General features: G+C 44.6%; 1 protein-coding gene across 4 annotated transcripts; it reads right to left on the reverse strand.

Moving 5' to 3' along the window:
• Nucleotides 1-2419: 2419 nt before the first annotated feature.
• Nucleotides 2420-21771, reverse strand: LEMD2 (LEM domain nuclear envelope protein 2). 4 transcript variants are annotated; one of them, XM_066626205.1, is made up of 10 exons: nt 21669-21771; nt 19298-19338; nt 18361-18436; nt 17632-17715; nt 14062-14138; nt 12348-12427; nt 7702-7847; nt 6045-6146; nt 5853-5955; nt 2420-4372 (listed from the first exon to the last, which is right to left on the reverse strand). In XM_066626205.1, the coding sequence occupies exons 1-10, from the start codon at nt 21739-21741 to the stop codon at nt 4222-4224; spliced, it is 933 nt and encodes a 310-aa protein (XP_066482302.1). In that variant the 5' UTR covers nt 21742-21771; the 3' UTR covers nt 2420-4221. The 4 variants fall into 4 exon arrangements, with proteins under 4 accessions (XP_066482302.1, XP_066482300.1, XP_066482299.1 ...); XM_066626203.1 differs by having other exon boundaries at nt 17632-17691; nt 20722-21771; XM_066626202.1 differs by having other exon boundaries at nt 20722-21771.
• Between the last annotated feature and the right edge of the window lie 4894 nt (nt 21772-26665).

The raw sequence follows: 26665 nt of genomic DNA on the forward strand, positions 1-26665 counted from the left end.
GCAGTGCAATAAGTAAAGCACCTGCTCTTCACATTTGAGCAACAAGCCCTTATGTTTTCTTGGCTTACTCAGTGTTTTGCTGGAAGGCACTGCAGGAATGGTAAGTGGTATGAGGGTTTGACGCTTACATGCCAGGCCTTTGGGAAGCAAGCTCCTTTGGGCACATTTTAACTGCCTGTTCCCTTTTATTATTTACTTCATGCTGATTTCCCCAGAGCTGGCTCTGCTCCCAAACTAGGCATCCCATAAATACAGCACAGCATCAGTTGTCATGTCAGTGGGAGACAAAACATTTAATATGAAGAGCCTTTAATGGAAATGGAAAACTCAAAGATAAAGGGCAAATTTTATTTTAGGTGCCTATTTGGTATATATTTTTCTCTTGTTGACAGCAAGAGGACATGATGGCTTTATCAACCTGGATTTATAAGATTTATATATATGGTTTCCCTAGTGTGCATCAGGATGATAAAAGAAAATAACCGATATAAACTGTGAACCAAACCGCACAAAGCAACTTCTGCTAAAAAGGTACCACTGAATATACAGGCTAACGTAGTCAGCTGTAGCACTCACAAAAACTTTGATGCTCAAAAAGCACAGGCACTTCTACAAGGGATTTATCTTTTTAAAATGGTATGCAAACAGACAGTAGGTGCATCTGACAGTTGCCCTGAAAGAACATTCAACAGAGGACAGAACTTGTTGCAGACACCTGTCTTTGAAACTCCCACCAATTTCAGCTTTCTTTCAGAAATGCTTCAAGATCTAAAAATAAAGTGCTGTGTTCCCCAGCAGACTCATGGCAGTTGCAGTAGAGATCCAGATGATCCAAGAATAATACTGGAGAGATGCCTGTTGCATTGTGTGTGTTTTGTTATGACTTTGAGTGAGTGCTGTAATGAAATCTAAAGGCTGTTCTTGCTTCTTGTTACCTGGTCCACTGAGGTTTAAGATGGCTTGTTTGTTTACCATACACTGCAGTGCAGGGATAGCAAACTCTTTTCATACAGCAGGTCGAATTACTTGGTTTTTACAGCTGTGCTCTATCCACTCCTGTTAAGAATAAAAATATTAAATTTTAAAAAAATGTTATCTTTTTATTTTTGAATGCTTTATTCTTTGTTGTAAACCACTTTGCATATTAGAGAAAGTGGTATATTAATCTTTTACATGAATAAATAATAGCATTCATGGCACCTGCTGAGGCCTGCAAGTGATATCATTAGCAGGAAGTGACGTGATTAAGTCGGTGATGACCAGAAATAAGACTTTTTTCTCACTTAGGAACTTATTAGCTTCAAATGACAGAACAGAAAATATACAAATCTTGATCGTATTTTCAAGATGGGACAGCCCAATTATCACATGGGCCGCCTTTCAGCAGTACCGCTTCTGCGGCAGTGTCACTTCACTGTACAGCAGCTGAGAGGTGCTTTGCAAGTGACGCCTTGGCAGAATCTGTGCTGCTGAAAGGGCAACCGGCATAATTGGGCTGGCCCAGCACTGCCCTTCTGCTGAGGCATCAATAAGGTAACAGAAGTGCTGGGAGAGCCCAGTTATCTCACGAATCATATCTGGCCTATAGGCCTTATGCTTGACACCCCTGGTGTAGTGGATAGGAGATTGGATTCCTCTGCTCAACCAGAGTGACTTTCGTTGAGTCATCATATCTCAAATCCTAGCTCCCTGTGTAATTTTCATTCCGGTAGCTCATCCTAAGATACCTTAAACCTGTTTCCAATTTAAAGGAGCTGGGGCTCAACATGTTTGGCACATCCTGATCCTTTAAGCTGGAGACAGGCAATAGCCCAAGGGAGTTGGAGTTGTTTCATATCCAGTGATGTACACACATTTCTTTGTCCCATTATAATCTTTGGCAAAACACTAGTTTAAGCCATTTCTGCCCAATGTTGTATATACGCAACAGGGATCAAATGTGTATACCTGTGGGCTGGGCAGAAATGGGTTGAACACAAGTGGAATGAATGTACACAGCACAAACCGGAGTCTCTCCTCCAAACTATCTTCAAAAATCTGAAGGAAACCACCACCATCCCTATCTTTTGCTAGCCTTAGGCTACAATCTTATCCACACTTTCCTGGGAGGAAGCCCCATAACCTATAATGGGACTTCTCAGTAGACATGTATAGGATTAGGCTCTTAATATTAGCTGCCTCAGGAACTTACTTTTTGAAGAAGTGGACTAGAAACTTTTAAACCCATTTTTGCCTGGCCCACAGGTATACACATTTGGTGCCTGTTGCATATACGCATTCAGAAACAGGAAGTATTGATGCTTACAAGTAGTTTCCAGTATTGGGTGGTTTAAGTCTCTTTAATCAGAAGGCAGTGTGCTTTGGACACATTGTGCTTGACACAGGGAAGGCAACGACTATTAATACTAGCAAGTCGCATTTGTAACAAATTTTTTATTTGGCAAGATAAAATGTACAGAGACAAGTGTATAAATAGCACCCAGCCCATCTACATAAAAATAAATGAACAGTTTGATCAACCGTACAAAATAGTGTTTGGCATTTCCTCTAGAGAGTCAGATGGTAAAAAATACCCACAAATGTTTTTTAAAGCCCTAAGAATGCAGGCACTGTGGACATTTTTGCAAGCATCAGCATAAATTAAGAACACATTAAAAGCAAGGGGGTTACCTTCATTTGATTATCTACTTTAATCAATATGGGGGTGTGCTTGCACACACACACATAAAGATGGCTAATGTCAAGATGACATCTGTTAAATTTCTTCTTTTGCTGTAACACTGCCTACGCCACAGATGGCAACATGTGGGGATAAAATTAGGTTGAATGCAGAATTCTCTTCTAAACCAATAAGACCTCCTGGTGATTTGTTTTTGGAGGCTGCTTTTCTCTGCACCGATTTCAGCTGATGAAGCAGCAGGAGGCATATAATGAATTGCTGCATGCAGTGAGACAGCCTCGAAGGACTTATAGGTGAAAACTACCATCTTTCCATTTTTCAGTATGGCCAGCAGGGGGAGCAGAAGGGCAAACTTCAGACCTAGACCACCACCACTTGTAAATAAATTAATATGTCAAGCCAAAGCTGAAACGTGATGGAAAGGTAGCATAAAACTTTAGCCAAATTTGCCTCAAGAGGCTCATATGTGCACACATTATCATGAATTCAGTTACATCCAGTGGATAGAGGGCTATGTTCACCATGGCTAGGTGCATACCCAGAGTGTTAACTGTTATGGAAAGACATGTCATTACTACAAGGGCCCTAGACATTATGATGCTACATGGCAGAGGTGCATGGTATTTTGGTACCCTTTTCTCCTCCCCTCCCCCCGAACAAACATGGCATAAACGTGACCCTTGGAACAACCAAGGTGAAAAGCACAGAACATACTACTTTATTGCTGGAAAACAGCAGTTGGCTCAGCAGTGTTGCCTGAACATTTTATCTCTGTGGTCACTCTTTTCTTTTGTATCTAACACTGTAGGCATCCTAATGTGCTCTCTAGTTTGACATACACAAACCACATACAACACAGAATATGGCTGTTGCTTTCTAGCACTGTCCACCAAGCCATTTTTAAAACACATGGATGTCCTTATTGTAGCCTTTCTACTGTTTTTACAAGACTGTGCTCAGTTATGTTCTCTGAATGCACATTAACCTATGACCTCCTACGAAAAAAGCACAGACTGCAGATTGCTAAAGCCCCTCCCATGTTCCCAACTTATCTCCCAAGGCACACAAGCTTACCCACTCTGTCCCACCCATCCTGTGCAGGTGCCAGCAGGTGATTTCTGGTCTGCTTGAATAGACCCTACAGGCTTTATTGCCCATGCCTACCTGGGCCTTGTCTGCAATGAACAGCAGTTCTTCACTTTAAAAGCATCAGTTAGTGGTTCAGCACTGATACAATGTTTGATATCAGAGATCAGATAGTCTTCTACACACCAGGGCAGAACAATCTACGGCATCCTTCAATTCAGCAAACCATTTTATTTTTAGACTGAAGCCAAACGTATGCTAGACAGGTACTTTGGTGTACATTTGCATGTCACACTGATATTCCTTACAGACAAAAATAACTGCCCTGGAGGGTCATTCTCTTTCAAACATGAACAATAGTGTCTGGAGTGCACCTGAGTAGAGACAACAGGACCCTAGAAGCAGGATCGTTGCCCCGCACAGTGTTGTAACATTAGTTGGGTCATTGCTTGGGGCTAGTGCTCTGAATCAGAGAAGTAAGAAGGCCGTGTCCAGCGCCACACCAGCATGTCTTCTCCTGCTACCCTGTGCGATTCAGTCTGAATCCGTGATTCATTGGAAGCTAGGAAATCCACTGCTCGGTCCCAAACTCGCTTCATTTTTTTCCTAGGAGAGTAAGAAAAAACAAATATGGCAACCTGGACCAAACATTTGTGCAAGCAACAATGTCTAGGGCAGAGGTTCTCACACATTCAGCACCACGACCCACTTTTTTAGAATGAGAATCTGTCAGGAGCCGCCAGAAGTGATGTCATAACCAGAAGTGACATTATCAAGCAGGAAAATTTTTAACAATCCTCGGCTGCAAACCTACCCACACTTATTCAAGACTAAGTTCCACTGGCTATCATTGTTAAAAGATTATACATAGTAGGTTGTTAAAAGTGCAAGTCTGTACAGGTTCCCAAATGCAGTCACATACCATGGTAGCATCAAGCCTAATATATTAAAAATAAAATATTGAAGTGAATGGGGACCCACCTGAAATTGGCTCGCGACCCACCTAGTGGGTCCTGACCCACAGTCTGAGAAACACTGGCCTAGGGGAACCCTGATCTCAAATGAAGGTAAATAAAAGGCACAGTGCAAATCTGTGTTTGGTTAAGACATAAAGTACACATGTTAAGAATGGTCTTAGCCCAGCAGTCCCACCTCCTCCTCTGCAGTGGGTCAATGCATGGGAATGACTTACTGGGGGGTTGGGGAGGCTCTTCTAGCATGTGCCAGGCAGGTGATACACTCTATAGACCTCTGTGGGCTTCAGAAAGCTATGTGCGGTTTTCAGAAACAAACTGAAAGTGGCTTTCTGAGGCTTCTATGGGCCATTCTGAGGCCCCAGAGGCCAGTAAAATGAGTCACCAGTCCAGCACAACCCAGCAGAGGCTTCCCCTCCCTCCCTCCTACTTCAGCTTCTGGAATGGCTTTGATTTGGAGCCAAACCAGAGAAAGTGTGGGTGGGAGGGACCAGATGGTGACCTACCACTGGGTCACAACCCACAGTTTGGGAAGCCCTGTCTTAGCCTATATGCAGCAAAAGAAAGCACAGAAATGGCAGCAAACACTGAGTTCTGGCTTCAGACACTGCAACAAGACCTACAAAGTTTAGGTATCGGAGAACGTATGTGAATGTTTCTGCAGTTGGGTAGGTGATGGGTAACTCCCTACTTTTAGCTCTGGATCCAGTAACAAAGGCAATTCAAACAATCAATCTGTTATTTTTAACCATCTGCTATAACCCCACCATTATGATTCTTCACTTTGTATTAGGTCTGCAGCAGGTTCAGGTAAAACAGAAGGATTTGTTTATGCATAATCCATTCATAGAAGCTACTGTGAAGACCACTATCACAGATAACTTTAAAAAATTAGGCATATTCATAAAGGATATGCCTAATTTTTGGCATAAGTGGTTCTTTGCCATGACAACCACAAGTAAAACTCTTATGTATACATGATGCTGGTGAAAAACAGAGAATTGCTGCTTCCTTCCCTGTTTCAGAGGAAAAAACCTGTCTCACCCCTGTTGGAGACTGACTCCCCATCTACATTTTGAATGTATCAGCGGTTTCGCTTAAAGCAGACTCACCTATCTTGTGGTGGGATGAGAGTGTCTCTGATATGAAGGATTCCTACATATGGGTATCGTTCCAGATTCTGCTCCCACTCTTTGTAGTGATTCTGGACGGCAGCTATTGAGGAAACAACACAAGGAGTCAGGAACACAAGCAATGCAAAACAGAGCATTTTAGTTACATTTGCAACAACAGATGAAGCCTACCTATGATTTTCTGCACCATTTTATACATGGCCCATTCTTCTTCTTCCCTTTTTCGCCAATAATATTTGAGAAGAATTAGAATCCCCCAAAGGAAAGCCAAACCTGCGAAGAAGCACAAAAAGAACATCTTAAGATTACATATAAACTTCCTTGCAGTCAGGCAATGAAAAGGGAATATGAAGCCATGTCCCATTGCAATCCCTAAGATCAATCATGACCATTGCAAAAAACAAATCCCATTTGAATACCTGGTTTAGAAAGGCATGTTATCTAAAGCAGTGTTGGTTGATGCCCTATGTATTGCTGCTCTACAATGACAGAACTACTTTCTAGTGGACACCTGTTAAAAGATGAGAACCTTTTGCAATTAAAAAAGATAGGATGACTTTGATAATTGAAGTTAGATTTCTAGTGCCTGCTATGTTTTAGTGCGTGTGCATGCATCTGACTGTAATCCATTTTAAGGTATTGGCTAAGGCTAAGTAGCTTCTGGATTATGGATGCAACTGCGGAAACAGCTTTTGGTTGCTTCTGTGGGGCATTCTGGAGCCTGTGGAGGCCAATGGAGTGGGTTTATGGATTCAATGCAACTCGAAGTGGCCTCCAGGGACACCAAATAAGGAAGTGGTTCCCAAACTTTTTAGAGGCCCTATAGGATGCTCCCTGATTTATATATGCCAACGGGTATGGCTATAATGGTGACTGGGCATCAGTGACCCCCCCCCCCAGTAGCAGCATGTTTAATCCTTGATGCACATAGCCTAATCTGCTGTGTCAGCTTCGTGACCCACCAAAATTTGGGAATCTGTACCCACAGTTTGGGAACCGCTGCAATAAGGCATTGCAGTACTACAGAGAGCATTGTGTCATTACCCATTATGGAGGATGAGGTGGGTCATGATGCTAAAACATTTAGGGAATCGCTGGTCTAAGCCATGATCCTTCCCAAGGGCTACTTGAGACACAAGATACAGCTCATATGACAGAAAGGTGACAATCCTATGTAAATTTACCTAGAAGTATATCCTGCTGTACACAATAGGACTTGCTTCTGAATATATGTGCATAGGCTAGCACTCTAATATACCTTTTACATTTATGCAAGATTTTTTTAAAATCCAGTTTTATACTTTTGTTGTGAACTCCTGCAACCCACTCCAAGAGTTTGGGATGAAATGAGCTATATCTTTATAAGACGTTTCAAACAAGAATAAGTGGCAGGAGAAGAAAGCACTCTAATGAAAAATATTAAATTGATTTTTTGTTGCATAGCCTTAATGGGGTGTGTCAAGATGAGTGCCTGCATTTCAAAGTTTACTACTATACCGCTGTGTAAGACAAAGAATAACGACTATTGCAATGATTAAGAAAGAAAGCAGAGCATGAAGAGGGTCTTGGAAGGTGAAAGGCAGAATCCATTGGGCTAAATACCAGAATGCAGTTGTGGTTTACATACAGAGAGCTGCAACTGTCCATTTTGAAGAAAGGCAAAACACTCAGTGCAGCAACAATTTCTAGTTTGCTTCCTGCCAATAGGCAATAAGATTAATTATTCTGAAATTATACTCATTACTATAATTACTTTAACCTTCCAAAACCTCAGTCTGTGTAAGATTGTTTGGGGATCTTGGCTGTCACGAATTTAAAAAAAACTTACTCCAAAAGAATATAAATAGGTTTGTAATAGCTGTGCTTAATGCTCGGTGGAAACGGCAGCCTAACCCCATCCGGGGACGGGTGGATTCAAGACAAACCACCTGCTCTGGGGTAGTAACTGGTTCCGAAAGCTGGTCACCTTGTAACCTGATGGGAAAGAAGCAGAAAGATTCCTTCAACAGTGAAGAAAAAAAAATAATAACCTGACAGTCCATAATAATCAGGATTATAAATATTTCAAGGCAGCTCACTTCTTCGTCATGCTATTTAGAAATGACTGGCGTTCATGTTACCAGCCTTCTCAGAACATTTCAGCATTGGCTCCTTCCCAGTAAAAGGAAAGGGCTTTGGAGAGGCAGCAGGGTAGAAAAGCTTATTGGGAAAATGAAGTCCTACTCTATAGGCTTTTTTTTTTTTTTTTTGACAGCACCTCTCAGTGTGCAGGAGATTAAACTTTAAATTGGATTCCCCCCTCCAGTGATTGCAGGGAGAGAGAGTGAGAAACTAAGGTGTGCATGCACGTTGGTCTATCTTCTTTGAAACAAATTACAACAGTCAACTCATTTGGAAAAACACGATTTAAGTAAGCAGACCTGAATTAAAACTTGATGCATCTTGGGAAAAGAGTGGGGGGAAAAATCAATATTATAGACACTTTTAGTTTATTCTACAAACTTATTCAAATCAGGAGAAAGCTTGTGCTCCATAAGGTGGTGCAGATGATGGCCAGGATCTCTCCCACCCTCACCCATCAAATTGGCAGACAATTCTTTTTTTTTTTTTTTTTACACAAATAATGATAGTGGTCATTTGGACCTCAAGGGAGTTTTGGTTTCTTAAGTAAAATTAAAATAGTGAGAAGGAAGTTGCAATACAAGAGAATGGAATCAGAGTATAAAAGCCACTGAACTCATGTTTTAGAAGCTGAGAGATCTCCTCAGCAACCTAAGCAGCACCAGCAGTAGTAGCAGCAGTTGCTGTACTTCATGAAAGTCTAGTTTTCAGTCAGGGAGGCCCACTATAGAAAATCTGAAAAGGCTCTGCTATAGGACTCTGATGTTCAAGGAAGTTGTGGGGCCTTTCTACTAGAATGGATTAAGAAACCCAGGTAAGCTCATGCATGACAGCTAAGTGATGTCACTCTGGGGTCAAAATTCAGTTTATTGTACACAGGCAGTCTAAATTTGCTGACCAAGCATCATGGTTGCGTGTAGAACAAGTTACTGACATATTACATTGACCACTCCATTGGTTTCCTTGGACTACTTGTAGTCCCAGTCTCGAAAAGATCTTAGAATATACAGCAGGACTCTCAAGCACAGCTGCCTTATTTGGTTCTGCTTTTCTATCAGAACAGTGTCAAATAAGTTCACACAACATTACTTGAAAAGCCTGCAGCAGCTTTTTAGCATGTTGTACATTCTTATTGAGTTTCATATTGAGCTGCCAGAGCAGGATCAATTTGCTCAAGTGTTGATGAAACTCTTAATTATGGCAAACACAAAAGTGGGGAGTGTATTTTCTGCTTCCAGGCTATAACTTGCAACAGTGAAGAAAATCTTAATTAGAAAATTCTATCCCACCAGCAATTCTAAGCATATCCCTTAGGGAACAGTGCTTAGCACTGTGGTGTGTTCACATACAAAGAATGGAAAAGTGGAATGCATTTTCAAACATTAGGTTACACTGCAGAGTTTTAGATAATGAGATTAGGCGAAGAGGGGGGCTGTGTTATTGCTCACAGCCCCAGGTTTGCTATTTGATGCCGCAGCAGTTGGAGAGTTATGTTTTCTGAAATAAGGTAAGGAAGGCTGGACTGAGATACTGGGCTGTAGCGTTAATTTGTATGAACACACAGCAAAACACTACATTTTGTATCACTTTCAAAACACTATCCAGTAACAGAATAGATAGAATCAGCTAAATTGCAATTCTATACATTATTTGTGCATACTGCACATCCCACTGTATTCAAAAGGGCTGTACATGCTTGCAAACAGTTTCAGAGTCTGAATATGTAGGATTCTGCTATAGTGAAAGATTATCAGTGATGTATATGATGTCTGTTGCACATCTGCACTACAAAATGGGCATTTTAGCTGCCATGGCTTCCCACAATGCACTCTGCAAAATGAAAGAGTGACAAGACTTTCACAAAGACTTTTCACTAGACTTTCACTGACTTAAAGCTTTCAAACAATTCTCAAGATTCCTGGATAGGAGTGATAATGGTTAACCTGATTTTAAAATGCTATGAAGACATGTCCCTATCGGTTATTCCCAGATCTCCAACTATGAGTTACACAAGACTACATGTTTCATAAAAGATAGTAACTCTTCTGAGGTTTATGGAACTTTGGCAATGACTTTTGTACTTGTTAATCATATAGAAACAATTGAGAGGAGTGGATACAGCATAAATCTTTGCATACTAGATGCCTAGAAATGCATTTCCAATTGCACTTATTCATGCTTTCGAGCTTAGCACAATACTTTTTCAATAGCACATATGTATTTGAAAGCTGGAAAACATATTTACATGGGCTCCCTGCCTGCAGCAAGTGGCTCTTGATCTCTCCCACACAGTTCGAGGTAATCTATAATATCAGGACAAGACAGGTAAGCAAGTCCTCATAAATATATAATAGGCACTCAAAGAGACTTTGCAATTTTTCAGAGAGCTGAGCAAAAACTTAAGATGATTTGCACAGGGTGATGTTTGCCCTCCAGATACAGTCGGCAGCCATCAACATACAAACAAACTTCAACTATGAGAGTACAAATGGAAACAAAAAAGTGGGAATGGCACATTTCGATTCATCCAGAACCAACTGAAGTTAGCAAGGATCTTGTCATTTATGTCAGCAAGCAACTCAGCTACACTCTGGAGATGTGACTGAGATCAACTGATTTAACTTTTTCAGTTCCACAGACCACAAAGCACTTTTGAAACACAGTTATATTTACTATGAGCACAAGAGAGGTAGAAAAAAAATGCTCCAAGTGAAACATAACCTGTCTGCTGAAGTCACACCACACAAAATCAAGATCAACACAATTGAGCTCATTTTCCTACCATTTGCATAAAAGGCCATGATATTATCAATGACATGGAAACAAGATAAATAAATAAATAGCTTCGGTGACTGAATTAGTTTCGTATTTCATCTGAAAGGCCTGAAAATGCACAGTGCCCCCTGCTCCAAATTGGAAGACTGTCAGTCTCAGCTGTCAGTGCTTCAAACAGCACCCTGGTATTAGCAAAGATGATTCTCAGGTTTCCAGTTCTGACCTGCCAAAGTCCTGCTTACTTTGTATGCTCTTAAGTCTATATGGTGGTGAAGTCAGCAAGGTGAAGAATCACCACCTCCACCTGATGGTGCCTTTTTCAGCTGAACTGTGCCCCTTCCCCTTCATAGAGATACACCACGTACTCTATGAGGAGGAGGAGAAACAAGAACAGCACACCCTCTGCCTTTACCTGTGTTTTCTACAGACATTTAGGAAAAATATTAAGTTATCTCGGGCGTCTCCTAATGGGAAAGAGGGAGGTGGGATATTAACATTGTAAATGAATAAATAATAATGTGGAACTGTGGTTTAAGAAACCAGGAAGAAGGGGAAGAGGGAGCACATGAACTTGGTGCATAATGCCAACTCAACAGCTACGGTGTGTTAAACTGTGATGCTTGCATGTGACAACTAGCCGCCACAACAATATAAGAACAGTGCTGCTGGATCAGGCCATAGGCCCATCTAGTTCAGTTCCTGTATCTCACAGCGACCCACCAAATGCCCCAGGGAGCACACCAGATAACAAGAGACCTGCATCCTGGTGCCCTCCTTTGCATCTGACATAACCCATTTCTAAAATCAGGAGGTTGCACATACACATCATGGATTGTAACCCATAATGGATTTTTCCTCCAGAAATTTGTCTAATCCCCCTTTAAAGGCGTCCAGGCCAGATGCCATCACCACATCCTGTGGCAAGGAGTTCCACAGACTGACCACACACTGAGTAAAGAAATATTTTCTTTTGTCTGTCCTAACTCTCCCAACACGCAATTTTAGTGGATGTCCCCCGGTTCTGGTGTTATGTGAGAGTGTAAAGAGCATCTCTCTATCCACTCTATCCTTCCCATGCATAATTTTGTATGTCCTGATCATGTCCCCCAGGCATCTCTTTCCTAGGCTGAAGAAGCCCAAACGCTGTAGCCTTTCCTCATAAGGAAGGTGCCCCAGCCCAGTAATATATTACTCTACTGTAGTAGAAAAGTCAAGCACTTTGAGGTAGTTGCAATCTGCCTAACCACCAATCTGATACTGAACAACATCTTCTTTTTCCCTTATGTCTGGGTCAGTCCTTGCCAGGCAGCAATATGCAGATTGTTTATCAATCCCCTGATGGGCTTTTTCAACTTGGTGACTTGCAAATTGCACGGGCTTGCACCAAGGCAAATAAAATACTTATTTATATAAAAAATATCTCAGGGGCTGTCTTCAAAGGATCTCAGTAGTGTACTGGAAACTCAGTAGTTTCCTGACAGCCCCACTCATTGATGGGATCCGAGGAGAGCCACTCCGCCAGTTGCAAGGGATGGCAGGCACATACCAACATCATAAAGATTTTTCCTATTCACTCACCATATTCCAGAGTCCTTGTCATTATCCAGTAACCACTGCAAGGCATTTTTAAACTTTTCTGCAGTATTGCCGGTCACATTCTGTAAGAAATGATGGCTCAAGACATGAGTTCTGCATTCCTCGTAGTGAAATCCATTTCAGTAAATTCACTCCTTTTCACTTCTTTGCTTTATATATTATTTTACACCCCCCCCTTTCTTTTTAAAACTCAAGGCAGTGAACACAGGGCTCCTGGGCAGTGTCACATCCAGACGCAGATCTTTGTTTCAGCACAGTTGCTACATCAAATGCCTTCAGGCCATGTTTCTAGGCCAGCAGTCACCAAATTTGCAACTGCTGTCTGTCAAAAAAGCGATCCCCGTTCAGACCGGGGATTCTGCCTTACCATTCTGCCTCTGCACTGCATGTATTCTCAGTAGATCTGGGCACCAGAATGCTCTGGGTAGTTGCACCTGTTGACCAGCATCCCAGAAGGCTGCACAGCAGGACGTCTGGGCAGACATGACTGCCCAGAGCATCCAAGTGCCCAAATCTACTGAGAATACACGTGGTGTGGAGGTGGAACAATAAGCTCCGATCACAGAGCAGAGATTTCCCCAAACCCAGATCTGTCCCCCAGGCCGGGTTTTGGAAAGCCCTGTTCTAGACAAATGACCACACAACTAATTCAAAGGAAAGGTCTTCTGAAAGTGCAATCCTAAACACACATACAGGTGCAACCTATTTATCCATGGGTATTTTATCTTCAGATTTGTCTCAATGCAAAGAGGAGGAGAACTGAAAGTCACACACACCTTTGCCTCAATAGGGCTTACTTCTGAGTAGAAACATATAGGACTGGACTCTTAAAACCTGTGAAAGGGGAAGGAAGGGAAGGAGCTGAGGGGATTGATAACAGCTGCCTTAGTTTCCTTCCAGCCCCAAGTGTCAGGCTGCAGCATATTTGCTTAACTCTATGGAATTTAGCACAACTCGTTTTTATTAATCTCGCTCGAGTCAAGGAACTAACATGGATAAATAGGCTCCACCTGTATTAGAGAGCAGAACTCAGTAGGATGTACTTTGAGTAAAAATGCATAGGACCTTGTATTCACAGGTAGAGACAATAGTTGTTTATCAACTTTGGTCTGGCTTAGGCATCACCTGAAGCCAAGATTTAATAATGGGTTTTATGCCATGCCAAGTCTTGGGGTTTATGGCTGCGTGCCTGAGAGGAGAAAGGATTTTACTCTGACTCTGGCCTAGAACAAACCAGGTCTGACTGTGACATCTGAGCTGAGCAACTCCTGATTTTTTCAAAACTGAGTTTGCAAACACACTAAGGCATAGGTTGGATACAATCTCAGAATATTACAGAGTGCAAAATGTAAACACTCTTAGCAATGCACTTCCTTACACAAATGCAGGCAATGAACAGCAATATGTCTCACACCACTTTGTGAAAAAATAAGGAAACTTTAATGGGAGCAACTCCAAAATGCAGGATTGCTCTGATTTCTCTAAAGAGAAAAAGAAACTGGAAGTCTGAGCAGTCACAATATTTCGGCTTGTTAAGGAAGTGAAAAATAAATAGAAAAATATGCTAAGTCAAGTAACAGCTGAAAAACAAAAACAAAACAGAATTGCTGAAGATGAAAGCCAGATGGAAGTTTGTTTTGAGACCATAAATAGACACAAATACACTACAACAAAAATATACTCCGGTCCTGCTTACCTCTACATAAGCTCTTGCTTCACTAACTGGAATGCATTTACTTTCTAGATTTTCAGGGTTTCCACACTCAAAGTTGCCTATAGGGGAAAAAAGGAGAGAGGGAGAAAGTTACCTACATTGAAGGAATGCAAAATATAAACTCTAGGCCAGTAGTTCTCAAACTGGTGGGTCATGACCCACTAGCCAGGGAAGCACTGGCCTGTGTCCCTTTAAGGGGTGGGGAGGGGGGAGAAGGCAGCAACATGATCCCCAGGATCATTCCGCTTCTTATGGGGTGGGCATTCATTTACCTCTAGCCAGTGCTAGAGTCCTGAAAGGTCAGGGGAGCCCTCTGCAGGACTCTCCAAGCCTCTGTAAGTCTGTAAAAAAAGAAAAAAGGGCACTTCCGGTTTTGTCACAAAAACCAGGAGTACCCTTTTTTCTTTTTTACAAACTTACAGAGGCTTGGAGAGCCCTGCAGAGGACTCCACGGACTCCCTGACTCTACCAGGACTCCAGCGCTGGCTGGAGGCAAGTGAAATCCCACCCCCATTCCCGGCAACAGCGCAATCCTGGGAATTATGTTGCTGCAATCTCCCCACCCCAGCAAATACGTGTGGTTCCCTGCTCCTAAGGATGACTTTGGGAACCACTGCCCTAGGCAATTAGACATGTGCCAAACAGTATGGAAGCAGCTCTATTTTAAATTACCCCTGCTAATTGGGTAAGAGGCACTTTTTCAAGTGGGTGCTCCTCTTTGTAGCAGGGGGAGAGTAACTGGCCCACCTCGCCCCAGCAGTGTCTTTTCTAGTGGCTGTCTGCTGGTGTTCTTTTTGCATCTTTTCAGATTGTGAGCCCTTTTGGGACAGGGAGCCATTAGTCGTTAGTTTGATTTTCTCTGTAAACCGCTTTGTGAACTTTTAGTTGAATAGCGGTATATAAATACTGTTAATTAATAATAATTAATAATTACTTTTAGTATTGGACAAAATGCTTATGCCAGAATATACAGCCAGATTATATTATGACCTAATAAAATCTGTAGTTACTGTACACAGGCTAACATAAGGCAATCAAATCCTACATTTTTGCTGTTGGTAAATGCTAGAAAAATGAGGAAGGATCACTGCCTTTCTTGCTTACAGTAAGGGACACTTTCTCCAAGGTACAATATGATTCCCAGTGTACTACCTGGATGAAGTCAAGACAAATACACCAGAGTAAAATGCAAAAGTGCCTGAGGTTTCCTATTTAAAATTGTATATCTTACTTATAAGGCCTAAATGCTGTCAAGGTAGCTTTGAAGTTTCCGCTACATGCTGAGGAGGCAATTCAATTTCAGTTTGGATTTTAACATTTACATAGGAAGGCAGTTTGTAAACTGCTGCTTGCCCGCTCGACCCGTGCCCAGCATGGTTAATTAGGGCTGCCCGGGAAGGGCTGGCCGAGTGGACGGGGAGGGTGGTGAACTCATCTCTGAGGGAGGGGGTGCTCCTGCCTGCCTTGAAGCAGGCGATGGTTCGCCCCCTCCTGAAGAAGCCCTCCCTGGATCCCACTAATTTAAATAACTTTCGGCCGGTCTCGAATATCCCATTCCTGGGCAAGGTGATTGAGCGGGTGGTGGCATCCCAGCTTCAGAGGGTACTGGAGGAAACTGATTATCTGGACCCATTCCAATCTGGCTTCAGGCCGGGGTTCGGGACAGAGACTGCCTTGGTCGCCTTGGTGGATGACCTTCGCTGGGGGATGGACAGGGGGAGTGCAACCCTGTTAGTCCTGCTGGACCTCTCGGTGGCATTCGACACCATCGACCATCGTGTGCTTCTGGGCCGGCTGGCCGGGTTGGGGCTTGGAGGCACTGTTTTGAAGTGGTTCTGCTCCTTCCTGGCTGACAGATCCCAGAAGGTGGTGCTGGGGGATGCCTGTTCGGCACCCCGACCTCTGAGGTTTGGGGTGCCGCAGGGTTCCATCTTATCCCCCATGCTTTTTAACATCTACATGAAGCCGCTGGGAGAGGTCATCCGGGGATTTGGAGTGGGTTGCCACCAGTACGCTGATGACACCCAGTTTTATCTCTCCTTTCCCCCTGATTCTGAGGAGGCGGTTGGGGTCCTGGATCGCTGTCTGGAGGCGGTTAGGGACTGGATGTGGGTGAACAAGCTGAAATTAAATCCGGATAAGACAGAGGTGCTCTTGGTTCGGAAATCCACAGCTCGGGTGCTGGACTATCGTCCTGCTCTGAATGGGGTTGCACTCCCTCTGAAGGAGCAGGTCCACAGCTTGGGGGTTCTCCTGGATCCACAGCTGCTCCTGGAGTCCCAGGTGGCGGCGGTGGCCAGGGGAGCCTTTGCTCAGCTTCGGCTGATTCGCCAGCTGCAACCGTACCTGAGCTGCGCAGACCTGGCCACAGTAACCCATGCCCTAGTGACATCTAGATTAGATTATTGCAATGCGCTCTACGTGGGGCTGCCTTTGAAGACGGTCCGGAAATTACAACTAGTACAGAACGCGGCTGCTCGTGTGGTTGCCGGGGCATGTCGGTTTGACTCTGTCGAGCCGTTGCTCCGGCAGCTACACTGGTTGCCAGTTCTGTTCTGGGCCCAATTCAAGGTGCTAGTTTTGACTTTTAAAGCCCTTTACGGCTCGGGTCCGGGGTATTTGAGGGACCGCCTCCTTCCCTACAATCCGGCCCGTGCTCTTAGATCTTCTGGGGGGGGCCCTTTTGACTGTGCCGCCACTAAGAGATGTGAGAGGGGTGGCGGCCAGGAAGAGGGCCTTCTCAGTGGTGGCCCCCGAACTGTGGAATACCCTCCCCTTAGAACTGAGAACTGCTCCCTCGTTGCTAATGTTTCGGCGTGGACTGAAGAACTTTTTATTTCAAAAAGCTTTTAATTGTTGACAGGCTAGCTGGCGTTTTATATGAAAATCCACAGGGTTTGTTGTTTTGTTTTTAGCTTTTTAATCATTGTAAATTGTTTTTAACTGTTTTTCATGTTATATTTTTAAATTGTTTGTTAGCCGCCTTGTGTGCCCGTTGGGCAAAAAGGCGGGGTACAAATTAATAAAATAAATAATAATAATAATTTGTCAGGTGATTCATCCAGAAACTTCAAAGAACTCCCCTGTTGTAGGCATAGCTCACTCCCATGTACATATAGCTTTGTTGGTCACAAATGACAAATGCTGATGTTGAGCTTTAATTCAGGAGGCTTTAAGCATTCTCCCTCAAGGCTATTAAGAAAAAGAACATAAAATATGGTGGTGTGCAAAGAACAAGCCAACTGGAGTAGTGGTCAAAATTTTAGCAAAGCTCAAGAACTGCTGAGATCCACAAAGTAAGTCTAACCTATGTTATCATGAAGTGAAACATCTACCACTCTGTACCCCAACACGTAAGCAGAGAAGTGGTTTTAGTCAGTTACTAAAGTGTCTGCTGCTATGACAGTGGCAAAACATTAGTGGTGCAAGCATAACCTGATTAGGAGCAAGGAGTTTGGAAGCACTGTACGCCATCTAGGGCACTGTTGGGGCTAAAAATGTTACCTAACAGTAGTCCATATAGGCACTTCTATGAACAAATTGCTATCATACCAAGGCACAGTTCAATTCTGGGTTGCAGATTCAGATGAGAACAGATTGAGGAATAGGATACTGAAACAGAAAAAGTGGATAAGCCTGCGGGAAAGGGAGCATATGCATCAGTTTGACCAGGAAAAAGTATCCCAACAAAGCTCCACATACAAAGCCAGTTGGGTGAAAAAATTGTCAATGCAACACCACAAGTTCACCAGCAGCTGAGAATCATGACTGCCACAGCAAAAGTTGTACCAACATCCTATGAGAAACCAGATGTTGTATGTCTAACTTGAATTTTTACTCACCTTGGCAGTATGTTTGGTTGGTCAACTGATAGCCTATCAATTGCCTGGGAATTTCTGGACTGGGTTGGTCAGCAGAGGAAGGTCTTGAACTAACCTTGTTTGAACTGTGCCTTTCTTGAACTAACCTTGTTTGAACTGTGCTCTTACTCCGGGGGCAAAGATACTTGAAAACTAAAACCATAAATCTCATCATCTCTGTGTGAAAACACTAAGAAAACCAAATCCAGAATAATTTCTCCTAGATCATTGTATTAATTAAAATTCAGCTCTGACTTAGAGGCTATTTTCCCTACAATCTTCTGTAGTCTTTGAGGAAAAACAAATCAGTTCACTAGATAAACACAAATTACAATTAACACTGAAAATACCCTGCTGCCAAGGATGTACATTCTGACTGAAGAGCAAAAAGTAGTTTGTATAAAAGAAAATCAGAACTCACCGGCTTGAATTGCAAGGTAATTGTATAACTCATACAGTATAGAAATTACAATTTCTTCTTTTTTTGCCTGACAGAACTGTGAGTAAAAGAAACAATTAGTCAACAGATCAGTAATTCAACTGGCGACAAGAAATGGAAATGAAGTACAAGTTTCTCTCTCATCTGCGTTCCTTCAGCCAGCAAAATTAAGAGTAGACTTGTATCATCTTTCTAGGGAACTATGCTCCCCCCCCTTTCTTGGCAAGCATCGCTACTGAACTGCTGTATCATTATGTATGGTAGTCAGGGGAGCAGACTCAATGGGTATTGATTCTCCTTGTGATACCCAGTTTACCAGAATTCCTCCTCCTGGATAAAATGGTAATTCTGATTGTGGATTATGTCTACTGCAAAACATTAGATTTTGGTGCTAAGAAAGTAAATACTATAAAGATTTGGGAAGCATCAGAGTACCCAACTCAATTCAAATTCAGAGCTCAAATTCAAGATATGATGGATGAACAGTTATCTCAAATCTAGGTACAGAAAACATTGGAACAACAAAGAGCTATCCATTTTAAGTACATATGCTATATGAACCAAGTTTTTCTTATCCACTGATATGTTATGGAACAAAGCAGATGTCAGGAGAGATTAGGTGTTGCTTGCTCTGCTTAAGCTCGTTATCGCAAAGCAGCTTTGCAGATGAGATCCTTGTCACAAATCAATCTCACTTTTGAAACTAAAGAACATTTCTACAAGAGGAAGGATTCAAATTTGCTGCAGCTTATACTAACCTGATGAAAGCAATTCATTAATTCCACAAGAATAAATCATTAATTCATGCTGGAAAACAAAAGGGCCACTCCTCTATAGGAAATATGATAGCATATGACCTATATACCATGCTTATGCATTAAATTTAACACATGGGACACCAAAAAAATTTCACACTTACACTGTCTGTCCTTTCGTTACAATCCGCAGGCAACAGCTTAACTGTGAATGAGAAGAAATAAGGATGAGCACATGACATATTCCAGAGAATGAAAATGTATACACTTTAAACCAGAATGTCTTGTGACATATTAAAGACCAATAAAATTATTACAGCATACTTTTCTCACTTTATTTCACTACAACAGACTAACATGGCTACTCTTCGAGAATTTCATTTTAAGCATACAATTTCTCTATACTTGCAGCTCAAACTTAACTGTATTTACTTGAAAATAAGTCTCACAGTTTAATGGAATTAACTTATACATATATGTAAGCATAGATATGAATGTCTTAAATTGCCTCTAACTACAGAAATAAGAAAATAGAAAGGAAATGATTTGTACGGCACGGTATTGAACAACAGACATAAGAAACATACATGCAGCATGTCCAGTGAAATAGATTAAGTTTACTTTGCAGATGATCTGGTTTTTTAAATCCTAAATTAAATAAAAAGGTTGATTTACATTCTTGCAAAACTTTTTATTAAATCAAACAGACAAATCTTGATGAGCCAATAATTCACATACTGCAGGAAAGTTACTTAGCATCACACTGATGAAAGGCTGCAAGAAACCTGCTTGCTGACTTCTAGCAGGAATAAGATGCATCAGCACTATCTGACTGTAAGTTAAGCCCTGTATAAGAGTGAAAAGATCATATACTTTGCCATACTAAAGTAAATGCTAATTAGTTTTAAAAGGGGGGGCAATTACTTGTGTTCTGGACATCGACTTTTTCTAAAAGTTTTGCAATAACAAATCTACCAGATAAAATTGCGTGCAACTTGATAATGAATTTCTAAGCGCTTAAGTAACTATTTTGACTCTGCTTCATTGTTTCAAACTGCCACTTCAAGCATCTGATACCTGCTACCCAGACTGTACTTCCTGCCTGTCTTTTGGAACCAGACAGGATATACTTTCAGAGCATTTGATTCAGCATGCTAGCTGATTTGTTAATACTGAACTACAGCATGACTTTCCTTTTTTCTGTTTAAACTCTGTGGTAGCTGCAGATCAGAGCACATGCTTCGAATTTTGTGTATACTAGGTAGTCAAAAAGAAATAGAACATAAAGCTGTGATTTCTGTTTCACGAAATATTGTACATCCTTAGAACATGTGCCAGGCCATTAAGTCAGAGAATCGCGCTATGATGGTGATCAGGAAAGATCACCATTGTCAGACTGTTTTCTTTACACTTCTATAGTTTGATTTTGAAGTTGCAAAAGGAATCCATGAACTGTTTTTTCTCCAAGCAACAAAGGGAACAGAAAACTGTTGTTGGACCATAAGAACGAGAGAGAGGCACTGGAACCAGAGTTGAAAAAGAAAGGGAATAGAAGTAATTCAAAGGGAGGGGTAAATCCTAAACGTACGGTTCTCCTCAGCTCCTTCCAGCTGGGCAGGGCCCATCATCTTCACCCAAAGGATGCCCAGGAAAATGAGCAAGAGCCCCAGAGTTGCCAGCCACAAGAACCAGGAGAGATAGAATTCCAGGCCCCTGCGCTTGCTTCCTGCCCCAGCGCTTCGGGGTTTCAAGCCGACGTCGTGGCGTGTCCCATCCCAACGGGTGCCAGGGCTCAATTCTCCCCCTTTTACTGCCCCCCACAGGGTTTTGGAACTTATGGAAGGGGCTCTTTCCTCTGCCCCTGTTCTCCACGGGGCCCTATAGGTCAGCCCCTCTTCCCTTCCACGTGCTGCTGAGCCCAGATAGGAGCTGGGGGTTGTCCCCCCGCCCGTCTCCAGCCAGGCCCTATGCCCCAAGCCGGCCCTGGAGTCCCACGAGGTGCTGGGGGTCGAGCTCTGCCCCCTGTCCCACCACCTGCCAGCGCTCAGCCCCACGTCTGCACTGGCGGCCGCTGCTCCCCACTGGGTGCCCTGAGCGAGGTGGTCCTCCAGCGCGTCCCTTCGGTAAGGGGAGGCCGCCCCGCTACTGCCCGTCTCCAGCAGGGTCCTCCTCGAGGGCGAGCCGCTGCTTGCCCCCCAGGAGCTGCTGGGCGTCGTCCTCTCCTCGTGCGCCCAGGCGGCCCTCCCGCTCTCTGCGCCCCAGTGGTTCCTCTGCGCTAGCCCCCTGCTGCCCAGGGACGCCTCCCTGCGAGGAGGCTGGTAGCCGGGCGCCTGCTCTGCCTCTTCCTCCTCCTCCTCTTCCTCCTCCTCGCTCTCCCTCCTGGCCGGGGCACGGGCGCGCGGGGCCGCCCTGGGGCTGGCACCGGTCGCCGCCTTGGGCCTGCCGCCGGGCCCCTGAGGGTGCGCCCGGCTGCTCTCGCGGCTCCTCAGCCCAGCGGCCACCTCAGCCCGCAGCCGCGTGAGCTTCTTGGCGTACAGCTTGCGGGTGGAGTCAGTGATAGGCCCCGGCTGGTAGCCCAGGGCCAGCAGCTCCGCCCGCAGCTCGCCATCTGACAGCCCCGCTGCGGCCATGGCTGGGGGACGCTCGCGCCTCGGAGGCGGAAGTAGTAGCTTTCCACCGAGGAAGCGCCGCCGCCATCTTGGGAGGGGCGAATGCTGTCGCCGCCATGTTGGGGAGGTCGAACTTGTTAAACGATTGGCCGCCGCCATCTTGGGAGAGCTGTCCGCCGCCATCTTGGGACGGTCAATAGCCACAGGCTTGGTTCACTAGCAAAGCATGACTGTGAGCTTGCGTGGAGCAAGCTGGTTTCTGTCCCTAGAGGCGCCCTGAGGCTGCAGTCCTACCCACACTTACCTGGGAGTAAGCCCCACTGACTAAAATGGGACTGACTTCTGAGTAGACATGCATGGGCTGTGGGGCTGCAGTCATACCTACACTTACCTGGGAGTAAGCCCCACTGACTATAATGGTACTGAGCTCTGAGTAGACATGCATGGGTTGTGGGGCTGCAGTCCTATCTACACTTACCTGGGAGTAATCCCCACTGACTATAATGGTACTGACTTTTGAGTAGACATGCGTAGGCTTGGGCTCTAAGTCTAACATACTCTCCACATTTTCCTGGGAGTAAGCTCCATCAAACACAACATGATTTGCTTCTGAGTAGACATGCCTAGGATCGTTCCCCTAGTGTCCTCTGAAATGGTTCAAGGCACAGCCACGCACCAACAGTGAAGGACAGGATGGACAGGGGCAGCTTATTATCTTCTTATTTGTATTGGCAACCTTCAGTCTCAAAAGACTATGGTATCACGCTCTGAAAGGTGGTTCTGGCACAGCGTCTAGTGTGGCTGAAAAGGCCAATCCGGGAGTGACAATCCCTTCCACACTGGGAGCAAGTGCAGTCTGTCCCTGGCCTGTCTCCCTGGCTATGGGCCTTCCTTCTTTGCCTCTTTGCCTCAGACTGTTGGCAAAGTGTGTGGTGTTTTAGTGCTGTTTAAGCAGAAGCACACAGAAAGCCTTAATGACATGGCAATTGCAGGCAAACCTCCCCCTTGTTACGGCACACCGGAAGGGGTGCTAGTTCTCAGGCCGAAGTGTGACAATAGCTGATACAGCACTCTGTGAAGAAGCACCCATTGTTCTAAGCCCCTGTATGAGATTCTAATGTGGCACACTATCTAGGAACGGAATGTAACTGATGTTGCAATGTTCAGTAAAAGGCAGTGAGAAAGCTTGTACAAGCAGCTTGCTTGTCTCTCTCTGCATTCTTAACCCTCAATCTGTCTGCTGTCTCTTGATTTTCTGTCTGACCATTCATTTGCTTCTGCTCTTGCACCTAAATCCAGCAACCTGGCCCCTGGGTTTTGGTTGCTCCCAAAGAATCACTGCTACAAAGTGTCTCTTCAAACTGGGAAAGGCCATGCTGCACAACCTGCCTCCAAGCGGGCTGCTCAGAGGCCAGGGTTTCCCACTTGTTGAGGTCCATCCCTAAGGCCTTCAGATCCCTCTTGCAGATGTCCTTGTATCGCAGCTGTGGTCTACCTGTAGGGCGCTTTCCTTGCACGAGTTCTCCATAGAGGAGATCCTTTGGGATCCGGCCATCATCCATTCTCACAACATGACCGAGCCAACGCAGGCGTCTCTGTTTCAGCAGTGCATACATGCTAGGGATTCCAGCACGTTCCAGGACTGTGTTGTTTGGAACTTTGTCCTGCCAGGTGATGCCGAGAATGCGCCGGAGGCAGCACATGTGGAAAGCGTTCAGTTTCCTCTCCTGTTGTGAGCGGAGAGTCCATGACTCGCTGCAGTACAGAAGTGTACTCAGGACGCAAGCTCTGTAGACCTGGATCTTGGTATGTTCTGTCAGCTTCTTGGTGGACCAGACTCTCTTTGTGAGTCTGGAAAACGTGGTAGCTGCTTTACCGATGCGTTTGTTTAGCTCAGTATCGAGAGATAGAGTGTCTGAGATCATTGAGCCAAGGTACACAAAGTCATGGACAACCTCCAGTTCATGCGCAGAGATTGTAATGCAGGGAGGTGAGTCCACATCCTGAACCATGACCTGTGTTTTCTTAAGGCTGATCGTCAGTCCAAAATCTTGGCAGGCCTTGCTAAAACGATCCATGAGCTGCTGGAGATCTTTGGCAGAGTGTGTAGTGACAGCTGCATCGTCGACAAAGAGGAAGTCACAAAGACATTTCAGCTGGACTTTGCTCTCAGTCTGGAGAGGTTGAAGAGCTTTCCATCTGATCTGGTCCGGAGATAGATGCCTTCTGTTGCAGATTCAAAGGCCTGCTTCAGCAGGACAGCGAAGAAAATCCCAAACAAGTTTGTTTGGGGATCTTCTTATTTACCTTATTAATAAATGACTGTGAATTGATCTGGCAGCTATGAAGGGGGTGGTGGTCATCTCATTGATTTCTCATCCAAATTAGCGCAAGTTCCAGCTCAGCAAATACCCTAAAAAGAGTCTTGTGAGACATTAAAGAATAACTTGCTGACTAGAGTCCACTTCACTAGCTGAATTGAATGTTATTCTCTACATCATTATTCTCTACATCTATTCTCCCTTAGACAACTGCAGGAGAAATGCAGGGAAAAACGACAGCCACTCTTTATAGCCTTCATAGATCTCACGAAGGCTTTCGACCTGGTCAGCAGGGACGGCCTCTTCAAGATTCTCCCCAAGATTGGATGTCCACCCAGGTTCCTCAGCATCATCAGATCTTTCCACAAGGACATGAAAGGCACTGTTGTCTTTGATGGCTCCACATCAGACCCCTTTGACATCCGAAGCGGAGTGAAGCAGGGCTGTGTTCTTGCACCAACCTTGTTTGGGATTTTCTTTGCTGTCCTGCTGAAGCATGCCTTTGGAACTGCAACAGAAGGCATCTATCTCCGGACCAGATCAGACGGAAAGCTCTTCAACCTCTCCAGACTGAGAGCAAAGTCCAAAGTCCAGCTGAAATGTCTGCGTGACTTCCTCTTTGTCGACGATGCAGCTATCACTACCCACTCTGCCAAAGATCTCCAGCAGCTCATGGATCGTTTTAGCAAGGCCTGCCAAGATTTTGGACTGACGATCAGCCTTAAGAAAACACAGGTCATGGTTCAGGATGTGGATTCACCTCCCTGCATTACAATCTCTGCGCATGAACTGGAGGTTGTCCATGACTTTGTGTACCTTGGCTCAACCATCTCTGACACTCTTTCTCTCAATACCGAGCTAAACAATTGCATCGGTAAAGCAGCTACCACGTTTTCCAGACTCACAAAGAGAGTCTGGTCCAACAAGAAGCTGACGGAACATACCAAGATCCAGGTCTACAGAGCTTGCGTCCTGAGTACACTTCTGTACTGCAGCGAGTCATGGACTCTTCGCTCACAACAGGAGAGGAAACTGAACGCATTCCACATGCGCTGCCTCCGACGCATCCTCGGCATCACCTGGCAGGACAAATTTCCAAACAACACAGTCCTGGAACGAGCTGGAATCCCTAGCATGTATGCACTGCTGAAACAGAGACGCCTGCGTTGGCTCGGTCATGTTGTGAGAATGGATGATGGCCGGATCCCAAAGAATCTCCTCTATGGAGAACTCGTGCAAGGAAAGCGCCCTACAGGTAGACCACAGCTGCGATACAAGGACATCTGCAAGAGGGATCTGAAGGCCTTAGGAGTGGACCTCAATAAGTGGGAAACCCTGGCCTCTGAGCGGCCCGCTTGGAGGCAGGCTGTGCAGCATGGCCTTTCCCATTTTGAAGAGACACTTGGCCAACAGACTGAGGCAAAGAGGCAAAGAAGGAAGGCCCTTAGCCAGGGAGACAGACCAGGGACACACTACACTTGCTCCCAGTGTGGAAGGGATTGTCACTCCCGAATCGGCCTTTTCAGCCACACTAGAGACTGTGCCAGAACCACCATCCAGAGCGCGATACCATAGTCTTCCGAGACTGAAGGTTGCCAACAACTCTCTACATCAGTGTTTCTCAACCAGTGGTACCAACCAGTGGTGCTTGAGGTGGTATTGGGGCAGATCCAGTGTTTGTATTTGGGGGGGGGGGCATGAGCACTACCAACTCCAGAGCCCAGGTCAACTGTGTGGGTAGACCTGAACGCCAGGTTGAACTTCTGGCCTCCATGGCCGAGGTTCACTGGGCAGGTAGACCTGGGCTTCTGCCCTAACTAGGAGCCCAAATCCACCTGCCAGGTAAACCTGGGTTCCTGGTTGAACTGGCCTCCACGATCAGTTTGCTGGGTGGGTAGATCTGGGCTCCCGCCCACACTTGGACCCTAGATCTTCCTGCCTGGTGGACCTGGGTTCCCATTCCGCCTCTTCCAGGCAGGTAGACCTGGGCTCCTAGCTGTGCTTAGGCTGTTTCCAGTCCCAGTAGGTGCCTTTTCCTTTGGCGTCGGTTGGGGGAGTCATGCACCCATGTCCCCCTTTGGATCTGCCCTGGGTGGTATCTGGTGGTATTCACGGAACCCCTGGACAACTGCTGTCTGGCAGTGAGACCAGGAACTTGACACAACAAACAGCAGTAGAAGGCTTGGCATGGCAAGCAGAGCTCCAAAGCATTTTGTCCATGCTTGAAAAAGCCCTCCCATTCACCCTGAGCCTCTTACTGGTGTTTATCGTGTCACATCTGGCCTCCCAACCCAGAAAGTTACTGGCAATCCTGTCATTGGTTGTTATTTCCAGTGGTACTTAGAATAGGTGGACCATATGAAGTGGTAGTGGAATGGAGTGAAGTGAAGTGGCGGAAGACGAACATTGAGAAACACTGCTCTACATATATCACACATAGGTAGACAAATGCAGTACATACACTTATATAGAGGAAAAAATCATGCATCAGTTCAGATTATACTTTATTTTGGTTTGCCCTCCCAGAAACTGGCCCTATGTGGTTAGAGATGTTCACACTTCACACATTCTGGTTCTTGCTTTCTCAGTTAGCTTTTCTACA

This window comes from Tiliqua scincoides, chromosome 4, assembly GCF_035046505.1.
Source record: "Tiliqua scincoides isolate rTilSci1 chromosome 4, rTilSci1.hap2, whole genome shotgun sequence".
NCBI lineage: Eukaryota > Metazoa > Chordata > Lepidosauria > Squamata > Scincidae > Tiliqua > Tiliqua scincoides.